The sequence below is a fragment of the Corvus moneduloides genome, chromosome 6, assembly GCF_009650955.1.
Source record: "Corvus moneduloides isolate bCorMon1 chromosome 6, bCorMon1.pri, whole genome shotgun sequence".
Taxonomy (NCBI): Eukaryota; Metazoa; Chordata; class Aves; order Passeriformes; family Corvidae; genus Corvus; species Corvus moneduloides.
The window spans coordinates 11,823,668-11,840,583 of NC_045481.1; the positions used below are offsets into that span (position 1 = coordinate 11,823,668).

Sequence of the window (16,916 nt, forward strand, 5' to 3'; positions counted from 1 at the left end):
GTGCCACAGGTCATTAACCCCAGTCAGCACCCAGCAAGCAGCTGGACTTCACTCAGGAGGTTGTCATTGTCCAGGAAACTGCTGGTCCATTTCTCAGCAGTAAAAGGAGAACACCTGACCTCAAACACAGCATACAAAACATGCAACCAATTCCAGGTTTGAGAAGAACTTCCTCAAGACACCTACATGTTACCCACCTTCCCCAATATCCATTTTCTTAAGCTATAAATAGACTGAGAAAACAAGCAGAAAAAAAAAATGTTCTGCAGTCTCTGGAGATGAACAACAGTGAGAATTAAGACCATATTGCTGCACTCCTACTAAAGACACGAGTTCAGATAAAAGTGATCTTCAACCAAACTAATCAATAAAATCATAATTGTAGTTCTCTTCCAAGTGCTCAAAGCATGTTTCAGAGAAAATCAACCTACTCATGCTTATCCAAAAGAAATACAGGAGAAGAGTAAAACTTACTACAAATCTTCCTTTCCCTTTCCTTATTCCGTGCAAGAACACCAAAAATACTGCTGAAACACTTCCTTACAGTCATTTAGTAGTCACTTTTGGCAAGTTTCATGAGAAATTATTCTGTCCCATATAAAGTGGTCAGCAAAATAAAATAGGCTGTGGGAGGTTACACTGCACTAGATACTACTATGCTAACATTACTACCACCAAACATAATAGGTTAGCCCCAAGGCAAGCCAGGTTGCCAAACTGGCATTAATTAAAAGCTAACTGCTATGGTGCACCTCTTCAAAGCTACTGGACATTTTAAATCCCCCAGAGCAGTGGGTTAGTGCTTTTTATAGCAATACAACCAAGGAACAGAAGGAATACATAAAAAGCAAAACTATGCCATTAGTATTTTCTCCTATTTTATTTGTAAGTATGACAAGATAATGTCTTCAGACATTTTAGAGGAATAAATACGTATGTTTCTGATGCTCATGACTGAATGTACAGCAAATTCAGAGGACAGAAACATCTGAAAACATGTTTTTCAACTGAATTAATCTGCTCTACAGAGCGAGTATGATGGTATTAGACCATATACACCATAACTCAACATGAAGATTATTGTATGCTGTTTTCTCAAGCCATTCTAAAACCCAAATTAAGTATACTCTGAATTATTGCAGAGATTTATACTAAAGAAGCCTAGAAATTAACACCCTATGTATTAGGTAGTCCAAAAGAAACATCAGAAATTGTCAGCCAAAATATCAAATAACAGTCTCAAGAACAGTTGAGCAAAGTCAGACCAAACAGCAAGATTCACACCAACAGAGACTTCATTTGATGTTTTAGTCATCTGTATCAATCAATCTTTTTTAGCTAATTCCCACTATTTACAAGAGAGACAGGCTTACCAAATGCTGAGTAACATGGCAAGCTGACAAGGGAAGAAAAGAGAGAAAACAGGAGAAAGGAAAGAGAACCACTATTTTTTACCCTGAAGACAGGCAACCTTTACATTAGCGATGCTCACAAAAAAAGCAATTTGTAAATAAGTGTATATATCCAGTAAAGGACATTTAAAATCATCAGTTATAGAGGACTCTATGCTTCTCAAGAGCAAAGTGTTTCTGCCATGCCATCAATCATCATCTTTTAACATAGTGTGTTCTTTATTGTGCAGAAAGATTCTGGGACAACTACGCCTGAAGCTAATCACAAATTTTCCATAAACCATCAACTCTAAGGAACATGCTCATACAGATCATATTCTCAGCCAGTTAAAAGTTATGAGCGTGACTAGGTTTTTCTGTAGCTACAAAATAGCAATTGTACATTCATGCTGGGCACAGAGTGCAAGAGAGTAACTTCCCACACAGACCAAAACAAAGTGAAGAACTCCCATCTAGTTTGCAGTTAACCTTTAAGTGTTTTCTGACTAATCATTGTACTATGGCTAAGCCTGTGAATGTTCCTCAAATGGCAAGTTCCTGGAAAATGCAGAAGTGTAAAGAAGTTACAATATACTTATAAATCAGCTAGTGATTCAAGCTATGGTTTGTTCTAGAATACGAAAAATCAGAATTATTTTAGCATAAGACAAAGCCAAGCATAGCAAAGATAATTAAATCCCCACCCCTGCTGCACACTACATATCCACAAAAAATTTACTTCAGATAAATTAGCTACTTCACACACAGCAGTAGGCATATTTGGGATGACGTGGTTCCAGCAGAGCAGTTTGACGCACATATTCAAGTAATTCAAGAGAAACATACATTTAATGACAGGTAACTATTAAGAATTACTTTTAAACCACTAAATCTCCTACTGCTGCCCCTATATGGGAGAAGAACATGGCATAAATTTGGCAGCTTCCCAGGAACTTCAGAATGCAGTGTAGTGTGTGTAGTAGTGTGTTAAGAATAACACATGTGTGCTCACAATACCTAATAGCACAAACCCAGCAGTGGTAACTAGCAGACAGTACTTGTGCCCAGAAAACACTTCAGCAATCAAGATCGTACCAGCAGGCAAAGGAGAACTTCAAATGTTTTGCAACTCTCCAGGAGATAATTAGCTAAATTACTATAGCCTTTTATTAAATAATCTGGTTTCCCCTTTATCTCTATGAATCATATTCATTAGCATCAATCACTTCCTCAAGTCACAAACATTTATGCTCTATTAAAAGCAGGGATTCCTCATAAGTGCTAGACACCTCAGTTTCAGACTTACAGCACTTGAGAGGCAAATTGCCTTAAGTATCCTCAATTCCTACAGGTAAGGAAGGACTGGCTACTTTCACAAGCATATCCCACAGACTTTAAACATCCACTATTGGCATAAGAAGTACTGCTCTATTCAGAACACAAGTACAGTCTTAGCAACTGCACTCCCAGCTTCTGAAACACTGTGTGCCTACTTGCTGCTGACCTGTGACTTACTTTTGAAAACAAGAGGGAGAAAAACACCACAGGCCAACTCCTTTTAGTTGTCTGGGTTTTTCCTTAAGCTTCAGCTAAACAACAGCTATCAAAATTCAAACCATATCTGTTTGTACTGTACCTCAATACTACCATACTTTTTTAATATAAAACTGCCAATCAGCTACAGCCACTCATGTACTTTAGAGCTTTATATTGATATATGTACATATATAAAATCAGATACCATCAGACACCATCTTCTTCACACAGTCAGTAAAACAAGTAAGTACAAACAAAAAGGAGCAATTCACCCTGTCTCATTCTTGTACATTATCCACTGGCAGCACCTGGCACAGCAGGGACAACAGCTATGGACAAGTTCTGGTGTCCCAACCATCAGATGAGTAGTGGCTGTTTGTCAGCACAACAGAGCTGGACACTGCCAACTGTGCACCCACTGACAGCATATTTGTGCAACGGCAGAGAATAACACGTCACTACAGCAGGTCTAAAAATTATGGTAGGGAATTGTACTTAGGGACTATTTTCTATTTGGAAGAAATTAATCTAATCCAAATTTACAGCCAAATTCTGTCCATCCCCAATGTTAAGCAGTGGTTTTCTTATTTTAAGAAGTAGTTTTTGCAGTCTTACTGCCCACCCTGATTTGAAGTAATATCTGTGAGGCAGTACACAGTTAGTGATTTAGAACAGCTATCTGAAAACCTGAGCTTTAATGAATCTTGCCTTTATCAGTCCACCTGGGCCAGTTACATTTTCTTTACAACTTCATTCTTTCAACTAAAAAATAAATCATTTATTATTCCCAAGGCTGTTGAGAATGTTAATAACTGGGAGGGAAAAAGCCCAAAACAAAACACAAAAACTAAGAGAAAAACCGAACAATCAAAACAAAATATTAAAGATCCTCTTCTCTGGAAAATATAGATGCAATCCTAAACCCACTGATGTCAGTGACATAACCCAGTATTAAACATGATAATTAGTTATTTAATTATGGAAATAAACTATTAATTATGTCAAGCAGCTACGTGTTTTGCTAGCAATGAGGACATTTTAACTAGCACCATTTCAGTACCAGCAAGCAGAGTAAGACCGAACTACCCAATTAATTTTAATTTCTTCTGCATTGTTACCATAGCGCAAGCTTTAACATGTTTATATGACTGTCAGCCCTAACTACCTGCACCCCTAACTCCCATCCGTTCCACAGAAAACCAGCTGTGTCCCTTCCTTAGCAGATAAAAATACAAAATTCCAGGCACTAGTCACAATGTTCAGAATAAGAAAAATTTTTAAAGAGGAAATTTTAATTTGGAAAGAGACAAGGAGACTAGAGAAAAGGACAGATTCCTAATTCTGACTTCAGGAAGCAAGGTGTAACACAGCTGGCACATGCACAGCACACAAGCACATGCAGTATTCACTATCATGCCCAGTATTCTTAATCCATCAATCAACCGAAACATGAGAAAGGCAGAAGTTTTTATAACATTTTCAGGTATGCTCCAGAAGGAAAACAGCAGTTTTATTAAAAAGAATAGAAAATAAAGCCTCCACAAGCACAGTGAAGGTAAAGATCAACCATAACAATCTAACCAGCCCATCGGCCAGCATGCAGGAGCTGGAAGACAAACCCAACACATTTCCACACCAACCACAAAATGCTTTTTCTTTGAAGTGAGATGATTACTGCAATGAAACATGATATGTATGATAAAGGACAGTCAGTCATTAGTTCCATAGTAATGAAGCAACTTCTCTGAAGAACAAGGGACTTTTTAATGTTTCTTTCTCCTATAACTTAAAGAGAATTTATAACTAACAGTTGTCTTTATAGAATTAATATATAGCAGAGGCATCATTAAAGTTCTTTCTACGAGGCTTCAAACAAAGATCAAGTGTCAACTATCCTTAGTACACTAACTGGTTCTATGACCTTAAAGATGCAGCTATATGACACATGCTAAAACTAAAATCTGCTTTAAAAAAAGCAAGAACATGAACATACTGAAAAGAATAGAAACCTAAGGAAAACTCTTTCTAGTCCTGATGCCATATAAATCCTACACAAGTAATCTCTCTATAGAACCTGAAAAAGTAGAGCAAAATTTCTCAAAAAGTTGTTTCCTTGACAACATTGACAAACCAAGAAGGGTAAGAAATCAAAGTCATAAGATGCCTTGTGGCTTTGCTAGCAGACTTTTTTTTAATATACAGCAGTATGCGAGATGCAGCTATAAAGCCAGATTTCTAGAAAAGAAGCAAACTTAGATTGGTGTTATTTATATTTTCAAACAGCAAAAATATTCAGAATTTCGTAACTGTTTAAAAAAAATTTAGATACTCCCATAATGTATTACAGTCACTTAAGAACTTAAAACTCATCCAGCTCATTTTTTTCCAAGTACCAAAATCTTGACTTTTTCACCAGCAATGTTACTGACACACCCAGAAGGAGGATAACACCATCATACATCTCTCCCATCTCAGAGGACATTCTGACATTAGACTGCACAGCAGCTGCCCACACAGATCCTGTGTATAATTGGAGAGCTTAACTTATGACATTACCAGTTAAGCTTCATTAGAGGCACTGCTCCACTGACATCTCTAGCCCTGACTCTTTTCCCTAGTAAGCTGGCTGTGCTGGGAGGGGCATGAGGTTGCTTTATCTTCTGCTACTTCAAAGACAGAGTAAACAACTGGAAGATTTCCCAGTAGAAAGGAAGTGCAGAGCTCACATGTTTGGGACAGAAGTGTTGCTAAGAAAAAAGTCAGATAAACACTTTAAATTCTTCATACTTCTGCAATTAATGATACAAGTAACCAAAACTCTTTTTAGGTAACATGAGAGAACAGAATCCTTTCTTCCACATCACTGTTAAGGATATTTAGAAGTCATTCTCCATGCTTTTGGATTTCCACAGAAAAAAGGTTTGTGAAATAATACTGTCACGACAACCACGTTATCCTGTCCATCTCACCTGTGGGCACTTTGCTCCTGTTGATCAGTGTCAACCAAATTTCACAGAAGGCCTCAGTATTCTTCCCTCAAGGCTTAATCATGATAAGCAGCTGAGTGAAAGACACTGCAGAAGCTCCAGAGAAAGAAATTGAAGAGGAGCTGTAGTCAGACTCAAAATACAGACAGGCTTCAGTAACTTCCCTGCTCTTCAAAGAACTTTTCTTTTCTGAATTTTTCTTTAAATAATTCCTAATTTATTTTTTGGGGGGGTGGGGGACAACAGGCATATTAGCTACACTGTGAAATATCCATCCCACTCCTCTCCCCCACAGTCACATCCTCTAACACAGCCATAAAGCAGTCAAAAATGCTTTGCAAGAACACTTCGGTTATCACTCTTGCATTCTTTAAGGAGATCCTAAGTCAGGAGTCATTTCCAAGTGGAAAAAAACTCATGCCATCACAAAGCTAAAAACCTCACCCAGAAGCTAAGAGGTTCACTGCATTTTTGCCCTCCCCGTTTTTCTTAAATGTCAGTCTTCATACAAGTGTTAAGATAAATTCTAATTCAAAGCTGCACTGAATTTAGTTCTTGTTAGTGCAGAAGGAAAGAAACAATGGCTTATCAAACCCTACAGAGATGAGGATGGTGCTATTTATACTCAAAGAAACATACTCCTTTGAAAAAATCCTTTGAGGCCTAAGAGTGTGTCAAACACTCAGAACATAATAAAAACTATACAAGTCGTCTCCAGCTGTGGATTCTGAAAAAGTGAACAAAGGCATTACAAGGATTTCTGTTTCCTTGACAACAGCATCACTGGAAACAAGAAAATAATTAAAAAAATATATCTAACAGCAATCTCTAAACGTTATCGAGGTACTAAAATATCAAATGTGAAACAACTCTTACCTATACAAACCTTTGGGATGAAGAGATCAAAATTCACCACTTTCATGAATTTTTCTTTGCTGACATGTGTCAGCAAAGAACAATTTGTAGAACAATTTTGAGAGCTATCTATTACATCCTGACCTGGATTACCATCTACCCATGGCACAGCCAGAAGCTTCCACTGATGGTCAAGTACATTCCTTCCTGCATGATGTACCTTTTCTTACAAAAATAAGCATTATGGAGGATACTTCTCATTGAAGTGGATGAAATAATTTTGTTAGAAAAAGATCAAGGTATATATAAAAGCTGGTATTACTATGCATGTACCTATCACATAAGTGTACTTCCATCTTAATAATCAGCAAGCTTAAAGTCATTGGAAAAAACATGCACAGTTCTAAACAGACAAGGGAAGAAGGTCAGAACCTTCATAAAGATAAGTCTGCTTCGGTATTTCAGAACAGCCTGTTTAGTAGCCTCTTCAACAAGAAAACAATAGGGTTTTTCCCATATCTAGGTAAGCAGCACACAATATCCAGAATATGAGCATTTCCTTGACACTTCCAAGACAATGGGGAGAACTAGTTGTCATTTTTAACATACAATATTGAAAATGTATCAACAGAGATCTTCAAAACATTTCAAATAAAGAACATATGTATCAAATAGGATGACTTCCCAATTTGTCATCTTATCATCACCTACAGTTAAAGGAACGTTGCCACAATTAGATTTTAAAAATGAATCTAAGAGTTGCCCTACTCGAGGTACTAGCAGCATGATAGCTAATTTTGCTTAGTGAACAGTTTGAATCCAGCCTACCTGTGACAGGGCTACAGCCATGTGACTATACAGGAAATGTACAGCTATGCCTGAATGTACAGGAAATATGCTGGCATCTTAAATTCATTCCTTAGTAAACAGACACACCTGTGGCAGAAGAACAAGAAACACTGCCTATTCCAAGTGAATTGTGTACAGAACAGTTGAAAACAGAAATATTAATTTTTTTTACTCTGAGGCAGGGTAATGGCCAATATCTAGGAAATTTGTGTTGCCACTATCTGTGCTACACACAGTTTATGGATTGAAGCTATCATCCTCTATCCTTCGGTCCAATACAACAGGATCAAGAACAACAAAATTCCTGGAACATACTACTGTGCTGTCTATCTTTCTCCTAACAGACACAAAACCACAAAATAATAAAATACTTTGAAAGAATGATTGAAAATTTTATTTCGTGTAGCATTTGACACTCTCCAGGAACCAAAATCTGTACATTAAATTTAACGAGTATGAGTAACATAGCACTCTAAATCTAATGATCACAAAAGAGTCTCAGAAGACTGGAGAAATATCTGGAAGAAATCTCTTAAGGCAGCAAGTTACAAAGATGAACTACTTTGGAGCTCAGAAATCCCAGCCTGAAAACAAGCACAGACCAGAAGAGGACACCACAAACCTTTGATTTGTTTTTCTTTACACATCTACTTATGGACCCAACTGGAGACTGACCCCTGGGCTAGACAGAGCCCTGGTGTAAACCAGTATAGTTGTTATGTTCTTAATCATGGGAAGTCAGCAAAGCCCCTGTTCAAGAGGCTGGTATTATTAAACTCATGTTAAAAACTTCTACTTTACTTGTATAGATAGAGCTGTGATTAAATGACCATTCAACTAGGCCAGTAGGGAACAAAATATGTAAGAAAAACTTCCAACAATGTATTAGAACACAAAGTGCTATTAATATACATTTTGCATACTCAAGAATTGCAGCACTCCAAGGATCCTTGATCTTGTTCAACAATGGAAAGTGCTGCAAATTAAGAAATCCTCTGCAACAAACATAACACCTGCTGTAATGCTCTAAATAAAATACGAGAAACACAAAATTAACAGCTAACAGATGATTATATAAAGATGTTACCTTGAGTTAATTTTAAGACAAACTAGGAAATAGAGAATAAAGGCATAGGATGCTGAAGCTTGAACAATTGTTAAAAAGCTAAGTCCAGCATCAGTAACCAGTGAAAATGTTAACATCTGTGTGGCTCTGTGTAATGACAAGATCTTCCAAATAAAAGACACTGACAATGTAAATGCAGCATTGTGGTTTCTGCAATCGATGTATGTCTTTCAAGACACAACTTTTTAATGTTCTCTGCTACCAAAGGCAAAAAGCTGTATTCAATGGTAACCTGTGAATCTGGATTCTGTATTTGGGGTTCTAAACCAGAAATACCTGATTTCTGATGTTCAGAAAGCATTGAATATCCACACTATGGGAACCAGGCACTTTTAATAGCAGTGATGAGTCTCAACATTTATGCAAAAAACCACTAGATGACATATTAAAATCATGAACTCTACTTTGGTGTCAAAGTAGAAAAACCCAAAAATGGCAGTAGATGCCTAAAATTCATTTACAGCAGCTATTCAAACAGAAGGTAGAGAAGTGTTATTCAAAGAAAACAAATTTAATCAGTTCAGACAACAATGTTTCACAATCCTTAAAATACATACCTAAGCTGAAAACATTAGCCACTCACAATACAGTCAGAGTGTAACTGTGAAGAGCAGCAGTGCCACAGTAACCTTTCCCTACTGTGAAACAGGTTTCCTGTTTCCAGCTACCTAGGCTGGAGCTTCCAAAGGAGAAGCTAGAAATTCTAACAAAACACAAGGTAAAAAATTTGGCAAAGCATATAACCAGGCTCTTTTTTTTTTTTCCTCCCATTCCCTACAGATTTAAAATTTAGCATTAAATATTCTTCTATTAATGCTCCAGATTTGAAGAACTGTGGGTAATTTGCAATGCGTATCACTTCCCAAATGAAATTCTATCTTATTTTCAGGTCTCTCAGAAAACTCAGGGGTTTTCTTATACATTTAGGAACATGTGCATAAACTTGTAACTTTGGTCTTTCAACACACAACACAGTACTAAAGTCCTTGAGTCATCAGCACGAGTTTAGTTCCCATCCCTTTCTAACATGCTGAGGTGGGTGCCCCATCTGCTGGTAGGAGTGTTACTCTAGAGAATTCTGCCTCTGAGCTGGTAACTGGTACTTTTTCAACTTTACCACCTGGTAACTGTTTGAGGTCTTTTAAATACAAAAAATTCAGATCAAATACTTTTAAAGAAAACTGTAAAATGCTCTAACACAATTCATTCATTCCTAACTATGCAAGGTATTTTTACAAAATGCTTCTGATGATCTTCCGACTCTAGGCTATTCTTCCTTCAAAAGAAACTGAAAACATCAACTCATTTATCGTAAATACTTTAGTATGACTTACACTGATTCATAAAGATGTTATAGTGCACTTTTTAACCTGAGAGAACATAAATGGAAGACTGTTCTTTTCTCCTGATCTAAACAGGATAAATACACATACTTAAAAAGTTAAAAAAACCCACATAAACAGTTCCATATACACATTTTAGATATATATCTGTGTCATTCAGCCATATTAATTTAGATAGGAATAAAAAAAATTACAATCACTAAGGTAAGTAAACCAAGTGTTTCTTCCTTCTCCGTGCCAAATTTAAAAAAAAAAAAAGAAAATCTGTTCCCACAAAGGAAAATTCTTCACTTGTGATGAAAGAGGAAATTATTAAGCACATAAGAACAGACAAAATATACAAAACTGGCTAAATACTACACAAATTGCATACAACCATAGATCTCTGGTTCAAGCACCACTTAAACTGTGACACTCATCTCAACTTAGAACACTCAGTTCTGAGAAATCCCCACTAATATTGGACTCTTCAAAGATAAATGTCTTAATGCATAGGCTGAGAATAAGGACCGAATCCAAGACATAAACGCTTAAAAGCATTCACAGCTATTCCTGTGACTAACTGAAAGTACAGAGTTTTGAGGCTCTGGATTGCCTCTTCTCTCTGATCATACAGAGACTTTAGGCTTCTTACTGTGCTTTGAGTTTTACCCAAATCAGATGTTGACAGTAAATCATGCAAACATCCTGAGTGTCTGCATATTCCCTTTAGAGGGAAAGAGGACACACATATACTGCCTGGATTTAAATGAGCAATTCCAAGCAGGTGTTTCTGGGGGAAAAAAAAAAACCAACAACCAAAAAAAACCAACAACAACAAAAAAAAACACCATAAGCTGTATGAAGTTAAAAGGATGAAGAAAAAGAATAGTAAACTCGCATTTTCAATCAGTTATTTTATGCTTATACCAGCAAATGGACAACTTCAGGCAACAGCAGACAGCCAAAAAAAAATTCCCAGAAGGTAAAGCAGTGCTGGCACAGTCATCAGGGATTTATGTGCTCGTGATCCCAGAAAGACAGGGAATTTGGGATCATAACACCAAGTGAATCCTCGGTGTCACCGCGCCCTCTGCTGCCCAGGACGGCCCGCGTGTAACGGCGCGACAAAGAGCAGGTTCCCTAAGAAATAACAGGAAGCAGCATCCATAGGTTGCTGCCTCTCTACGGGCTGCCTACCAGAAGATAAAGTGTTGTTTCAAACACTTCCTAACAGTTACGTTATTCCTTCATAAATTTTTTAGACTCGCATGCTCTGAAGTGTTGCCAACATTAATATACTTCATTTATATTGAATTTCCAAGGTTTGGGGCACCTAAAGCAGTCATATTTCTTCAAAAACCAGCTTTACTGTTAATGACTGCTTCCAAGAAGACATGGTAGCACAGATTCAGAAAAATATTTTTTCTTTCTGCTCAGAAGGCAAACCAGAAGGCCATTACTTCAACTTTTTAATAATTTTATATTGCAGTAACATCTTAGATTCTTCTACCGATTTCAACACATCTGTAACGTCACTCATCAGTAAAATGAGGCTCTGGAATAATCAACAAATATTAAGCATATGATGTGACAATTTAAGACAAAAGGTCAAATGCAGACATCCTGAAGTCAGTTTTGTACAATCTAAATTTAAATTGCTGCTTAACAGAAATATCCATCAGCACTTTTTGCATATCTTAGCCTTTTCCTTCTAAGTCTGTTCTTCCAGCAACAGCCAAGATACAACAAATTTAATACTAAAGACCACTTGAAAGGAAAAACAAAGGTACTTCTTTACTCTATTTAATGTTTAAGAAAAAGACATTTTAAAATCCTGGGAAAGAAGATGGAGGAACCATGCTGGTATGCTGGTACAAAGGAAGTTCTTCTTGTCTCCATTTAGGAAGGTTTACTTAAGTCGTAAATTTTAGAAGCAAGAAAATAATTGTGCCTGCCATGGTAAATACACGTTAAATGCAATAAAGCATGTCTTCCACTAGAAAGGACACTTTCTGTGCACCCTTAGCAAAGCTACGTTCCTGTGCAAGCCCATTTCAGAAGACTATTATTTGAACCCAGAGGCCCTGTATCTGGGAAAGAATACACATAAAATATTTTTATTACCCATTTTAAAAATAAGAGACTCACTGGACTGACTAAATTACCAAAGAACTGAAGACAAATTCATTAAAGCTAGAACGAAAACTCACTTTGAGTATTGAGCAATTAACCCTTGAAACAAATTAAAGTGGTAAGACTCCTTAGACCATGACAAGACACCTTTCTGGGATGCAAGATTTACCACAGTAGTTCAGATGGAAAAATCTATCTGACCTGACCTACCTCTCCCAGCAGCAGTCACACAGACCTGTTAGAAAGGTAAAGTTCTTCAAAATATTATTCCAGTGCTGACAGTCAGTTGATTAATGACTCAAGGCAGAATCTGTGCGCAGACCACAGTGCTCACGGCCATTGTGATAAAACACTGATACAGATCATGAGAAATAACCTGGCAGAAATCTAACTTCCTAAGGTCTAAAACACTGATATGTCTAAAATAAAAAAAAAACCAAAATCACCAAATTCCAAACTAATGGAACTAACTGCGCGAATAGCGAAGGATTAGGCTGCAAGTTCGTAATAATCTTATACTTCAAAGCATCTCCTCAAATTCTGAGTACATCGGAACTGTTAAATACACACAAGCAAGGATGTTGTTTCCAGAAGAGCATTGTTTAATACATTATTTTTAAGTCTGATGACTGAGCCACAAAGCATCTTGCTTTACATTACCTTGACTGTTTTGTCCATAGAAGCTGAAAGAAGCATGTGGCTCTGTTCCCGTACAGGACACCACTGGATTTCATTAACAGGGCCACTGTGTTTAGACATGTGAAATATTAAGCTTTTGGGAACTTCAGTTACTTTATATTTAGATCCCAAATATGGCTTAATTAATTCAGAGATCTTTCTCAGAGTCTGGTCTCCTGATACATCTAACTTAACATCACAATCTGAGCTACGTCTCTGGTCAGATACTTCTTTTTCAGGCATACTGGAATTTTCTTGACGCAGTCGTTTAGGAATATACGGTCTAATTCCTTTTATGGTAGGAGCACTGTGCGTTCTCTTCTGGGAAACGCCATTTCCAGAATTTGTTGAAGAGCTTGAAGCCTGTTCATAGTTTTTGTAAGCCACAGATAATGCAGCATGGCCAGAGTACACCCTCTGACAATAAGGAGGTGCCAAGTCAGTGTTGTTATTCCGTGCATAACGCTCAAGGGGATCTTCACAAAGTGTGCTCCTGCCAGAACTGCCAGTGCTCCCAGCAGGGTGCATTTCATATGTAGATTTTGTACTACCAGGTGCAAAGTGCTGAACACAACTCACAGAAGAACTCAGCTGGTTTGTTTGTCTGCCAGAAGCATCGGAGACTTCAGTCTTTTCAGTTTCTGTCTCGGAGTCTGAATCTTCATAAGCAACCAAACTCATTATGGCTAGACACAGCAGACTCCAAAGATCTCAGTGCTCCAATCCTCCAAAATTATGATCTAAAATAAAGAATTGATTATTCAGAGCACAGTTAATCACAGAGTCTACAACTTGAGTAATTTAGGGACATAAATATGCCTTTTTTAACCAAAAAAAAAGTCAAAACTCTTATTTCTGTTTATTAATGGAATTTTTTCCTCTATTATAACACATCTGTACATTCTATTAAACAACACTATTTGCCCTCAAGCCCTTTGCATACATTTTTAATGTATTGCAGAGGTGTATTTGCATACCACAAAACAATGACAATGAGGATGAAAAGGAACACAACCTTGCAATATGAATACAGCAAATTACTTTGCCTTACTTCTAGCATTATTTCTCCACACACACACAGAGAAGAAATTAATTAATTATGTAGTGGTTTTGTATGTACATTTATAAGAATACAAGTAGTACAGCTCTTTTGGAGTCAGTTTAACAATATCTGCTTCTTAACAGTACAGATGACTTGAAGGAAGCATGTAGGGGTTCAGCTGGCAGCTAAACATGTAAACACATTTTTGACCCCTTAAGCAGCCTTGCCGAAATTTTGTATGAGGAAATTTTCCAACTATATCCACAGAGCAAGTTCCACACAGCCTTTAGTTTTACATATCAGATATGCCAGAAGCTACACTGAATTCACTATTTGCATTTACTTACAGAAAAATAAAAGCATAGATACCTCAGCTGTAGAATAAGTTTTTTTAATGTGTCTCTGAGAAAGAAATCTCATGTCAAGACTGCATATGTAACATGCAGAATAATTCACCCTCATAATAATCCCACCAAGATTTTTCCAACAATTTGTATGGAGTATGTGGAGTACAGAGTTAACTACATTCAAACAACTGATGTTCTGCAAAGCAATATTTCAACCTCTGCTGTTTATAGGCAAGAAGTATTGGTAAGATTGATTAAATGTGACACTTTATTACTGCTTTGTTTCCTTGCCAGGCTGTTAGCACTCATTATGCTGAAGAGATTTAACCTACAACACTTTCAGACAGGCTGCTGAAATTTTTGGTTCATGTCAACAAAGAAACTGCCCTCAAAAGCATCTTGATGAAAACAGAGAATGCAGCATGAAAGTCAGTATCTTCATAACCATTTGCAGAAGTGACACCACAACTGTAGGGACAACACAAATGTAGGTCCTGCAAATACTCCTGCAGGAGTAGGACTCTGAAACTTTATTTAAGATTATTCATTTAACTTCAGAATTGGATCTATCTGAATTAAAACAACCATGTTTCCCTTAACCCACAGAAGTGTTACGTGACTCCATATTCTGTTATCAAATTTCCAAGCACAGATCCAGAAGACAAGTACTTACTAAGATACACACATTCATCATCACAGATCCTTTCCAAGGTTAAATGATCAAGACATTTAACTGGAACAAGGTGACCAACATTTTAGCACATAAAAGCAACAAGATCTCCCTCTAGAGGACATTTTGTCATTATCTGAAGTTTAAGATAGCTATAAGTGACAGCAAAGAAGAGCAAGGAAAAATCTTTTTTTAATAATACAGCTTCATTTATTACAAAAATATTTCATTTAAACAGCATCAAGGAGAAAAAAAAAAAAAAGTAGTGTTTCAGGAAAGCTAACTAAGAAATCAATTCAAAAACAGTAGATTGAACTTCCTAGCAGTAAATTGAAACATCAAATAAATAGGCATTTTGAAGGGCTTCACTTCAGTAATTGTATCAAGTGGTTACTGTTTGTATTGCAGTACTAAACACATTTCCCAGCCAAATGCATCATGTCCAAAGAACACATACAGTAAGAAACTGACCTCTGGTTAAAAGCTATAAACTAGGATACACAAGTGGATTGGGTTAGACATACAAAGTTACTTTAGTTTGTTTTAACACAAAAAAAAAAAAAAAAAACCCAAGCTGAGATTCAGAAGTGCAAGACAGTGCCTTGCAAACACCATGTTAAAAACATTTCCCATGAGATACTGGAAAGAAACTGTCTCATTACATTTGGTCAGCATAAATCCATCCCACCACACACATCGCCTGTAAACGTCAATGTTTTTGTAAAAACAAAACATCTCTCTCATCTAAAGACTTCCCATCAACTTTTGTTTTACATTAACACCACCCAGAGACATTGCCGTAACTACAGAAAAATCTGAGGTCGAGGGGGAACCACAATGTATTTGATTGGAAACATCCTGTAACCAGACTGTGAGTTTATTAACAGTGTGATGTGCAATGTATTGACCATAAGAGAAGTTCATAGAATTTTGGGTTTCCTCAGCTCCCACAAGACGGATTTATCTGAACGCATAGAAGCGTGTTCAGCTTGGCGCGCACAGCGCCCGTGGATGCCAGCAGAGCTGTGATAAGCAAGCAGAGCACCGCAGGTGGCTCTCGGCGGGGCCCCACGCCCCCCTCCCGCCGGCCCCGGTGCGCTCAGACCGGAGCCGCAGCCGCCTCCCCGCAGCGCTTCCTCGCTCCTAATGCCCCGCAGCCCCGAGGGGCAAAGAACGAGAGGGTCCAGGGGAGACCACAAAGATGATGAGGGGTCCGGAGCATCTCTCTTATGAGAGACTGTGGGACACGTCTGTAGTCTGGAGAAGACTGAGGGGATCTCATCAATTCATACCCATCTCAAAGGTGGGTGCCAAGAGGTTGGTGTCACGTTCTTTTCGGGGTGCCCAGCGGCAGGACGAGGAGCAATAGCCATAAACTAAAACACAAGAAGTTCCACCTCAACGCGAGGAAGCGCTTCTTTCCATGGAGGGTGGCAGAGCACTGGAACAAGGCTGGTCAGGGAGGTCGTGGAGTCTCCCTCTCCGGAGACATTCAGAACCCACCCTGATGCGTTACCGGGTAACCTGCTCTGGGTGACCCTGTAGGTGACCCTGCCTTGGCAGAGGGTTGGAGTGGACAATCTCTAGAGGTCCCTTCCAGCCCTAACAATTCTGCGAACAGCCGGCCCTCTCCCGTCCCTCCGGAGGAGCCCCACCCGAGGAAGCAGGTCCCGACAGGGCGCCGGCAACTGGAACCGGCTCCTTCCCCTCTCCCACAGAGCCGTTGCCTCTCCCCACAGCCTCGGGCGCCGAGACCGCGCCTGGTGCCGGGACAGCGACAGCAGCTCCCGCTCCCGTTCCCGCCGCCGCTCCCGCTCCCCCCGCGGTACCTGCGCTCCCGGCCGCGCGCCCGGAAATCACCTGCCGGCCGCTGCCGCGCCGCTTCTAAAAACGCGCCGGGTGAAAACAAGGCACCCAGTCAAGCAGTTCCGCATGTCATAGCCCCCGCGCTGGGGTCGGGTCTTGGGAAGGGCAGAG

At 38.5% G+C, this 16,916-nt stretch overlaps 1 protein-coding gene across 3 annotated transcripts in view; it reads right to left on the minus strand.

The window, feature by feature from the left end:
* WDR25 (WD repeat domain 25) overlaps positions 1-16,820 on the minus strand; it is a 62,331-nt gene extending 45,511 nt beyond the window's left edge. Inside the window, exons 1-2 of one of the 3 annotated variants that reach the window (XM_032112911.1) lie at positions 16,769-16,820; positions 12,863-13,620 (exon numbers count right to left, since the gene is read on the minus strand). In XM_032112911.1, coding sequence (XP_031968802.1) covers positions 12,863-13,561 — 699 coding nt within the window. In that variant the 5' untranslated portion in view covers positions 13,562-13,620; positions 16,769-16,820. Of the gene's footprint in view, positions 1-12,862 lie in introns of all 3 variants that reach the window. The other 2 variants (XM_032112910.1, XM_032112909.1) reach the window with 2 other exon arrangements.
* Positions 16,821-16,916: the final 96 nt, after the last annotated feature.